Source organism: Lottia gigantea (assembly GCF_000327385.1).
Source record: "Lottia gigantea unplaced genomic scaffold LOTGIsca_14227, whole genome shotgun sequence".
Taxonomy (NCBI): Eukaryota; Metazoa; Mollusca; class Gastropoda; family Lottiidae; genus Lottia; species Lottia gigantea.
The window spans coordinates 1-1,145 of record NW_008707662.1 but is presented as its reverse complement, the minus strand read 5'-3'; the positions used below and the strand labels follow the sequence as shown (position 1 = coordinate 1,145).

The 1,145-nt window shown below is 37.3% G+C and overlaps 1 protein-coding gene across 1 annotated transcript; it reads left to right on the top strand.

The window, feature by feature from the left end:
- Nucleotide 1: 1 nt before the first annotated feature.
- LOTGIDRAFT_227769 (hypothetical protein) lies at nucleotides 2-823 on the top strand (the record flags this gene model as incomplete). Its single annotated transcript, XM_009050013.1, has 2 exons — nucleotides 2-110; nucleotides 666-823. 2 exons carry the CDS (start codon nucleotides 5-7, stop codon nucleotides 821-823), a joined length of 264 nt encoding a protein of 87 aa, XP_009048261.1.
- Nucleotides 824-1,145: the final 322 nt, after the last annotated feature.

The following is a 1,145-nucleotide window of genomic DNA, read 5'->3' as shown; positions in this document are numbered from 1 at the left end:
GATCATGTTGGGACTGGTCGGTATCCCCATATTCTTCATGGAACTGTCCCTGGGTCAGTTTTCTAGCATGGGGCCAGCTACTTGTTGGGGATTCGCTCGACTCTTCAGAGGTAAGTTACACCATAATTATCTAAAGACACCAAATTAACATTATTAGCGACTAGGATTGACAGAAAGTGATGCCGAGTTGACAAATCAAAATACCAAATGAACATTGTCAGCTAGTGTGTCTTCAGAATTGCAGCTGTAGATTTTTTCTGTTAGAAGTCTACAGGCTAATACCCGAATCCTATCGCATGTAACTGGCAAGAACAGCAGCGACATGTTATAGAGACGGCAGGCTTATTCGGAAGGAACAAAATTTGGTTTGTAGAACGTGAGAGAGGGGTTTTTGGGAACCGAGCGCAACTTTCCTTCGAAACGTTATCCAAGCACTTCCTAAGAACCACGTAAAGCCGTAACTGAATTTTTGAATTTTGGTTCTGGTTAAAAATAAAAATGAGCTCGACATGGACATCGTGATCTCAAGATTCAATACTTCATCAGAACTAGCTGTAATTTTAATTTTGAATTTCTGTTCAAAGTTTAAATTGAGCCCTAACTCTACTACATTGTCTCTTGGCCCTTAACTTAAGTTAAACTGTAAATCTTGAATTATGTTACAGGTATTGGTTTTGGAATGGTCATAGTATCATCTCTAGTATGTATTTATTATAATATGATTATTGGATGGGCGTTCTATTATCTCTTCGCCTCATTCACCTCAGTTTTGCCCTGGACAACTTGTGACCCAGCCTGGAGTACTGAACGTAAGTGGTTTTAACTCACTTTGGATTTTTATATGAACAATGTTATCCTTAAGCAATGGTGATAAACAATAATGCTACCGATGCTTAAAGAACATGTGTTATCTGTGATCTAGAGCAAATCATTGGTCAAATTGTAAACTAGAACCATAAAAAATCTTACCATCAAGTTTGTCACAAGTGTAGAATTTTACATTGAGAAATACCATACTAACGATAAATTGATCACTAGATTTTTTTGTGGAACGAGGCCCGGGATCTTAACTTTATTATAAAAATACTAACAGACAATTCGGCACAACCGCAATTCTATTTCATTTCGTTAGATTATTTTAGGGG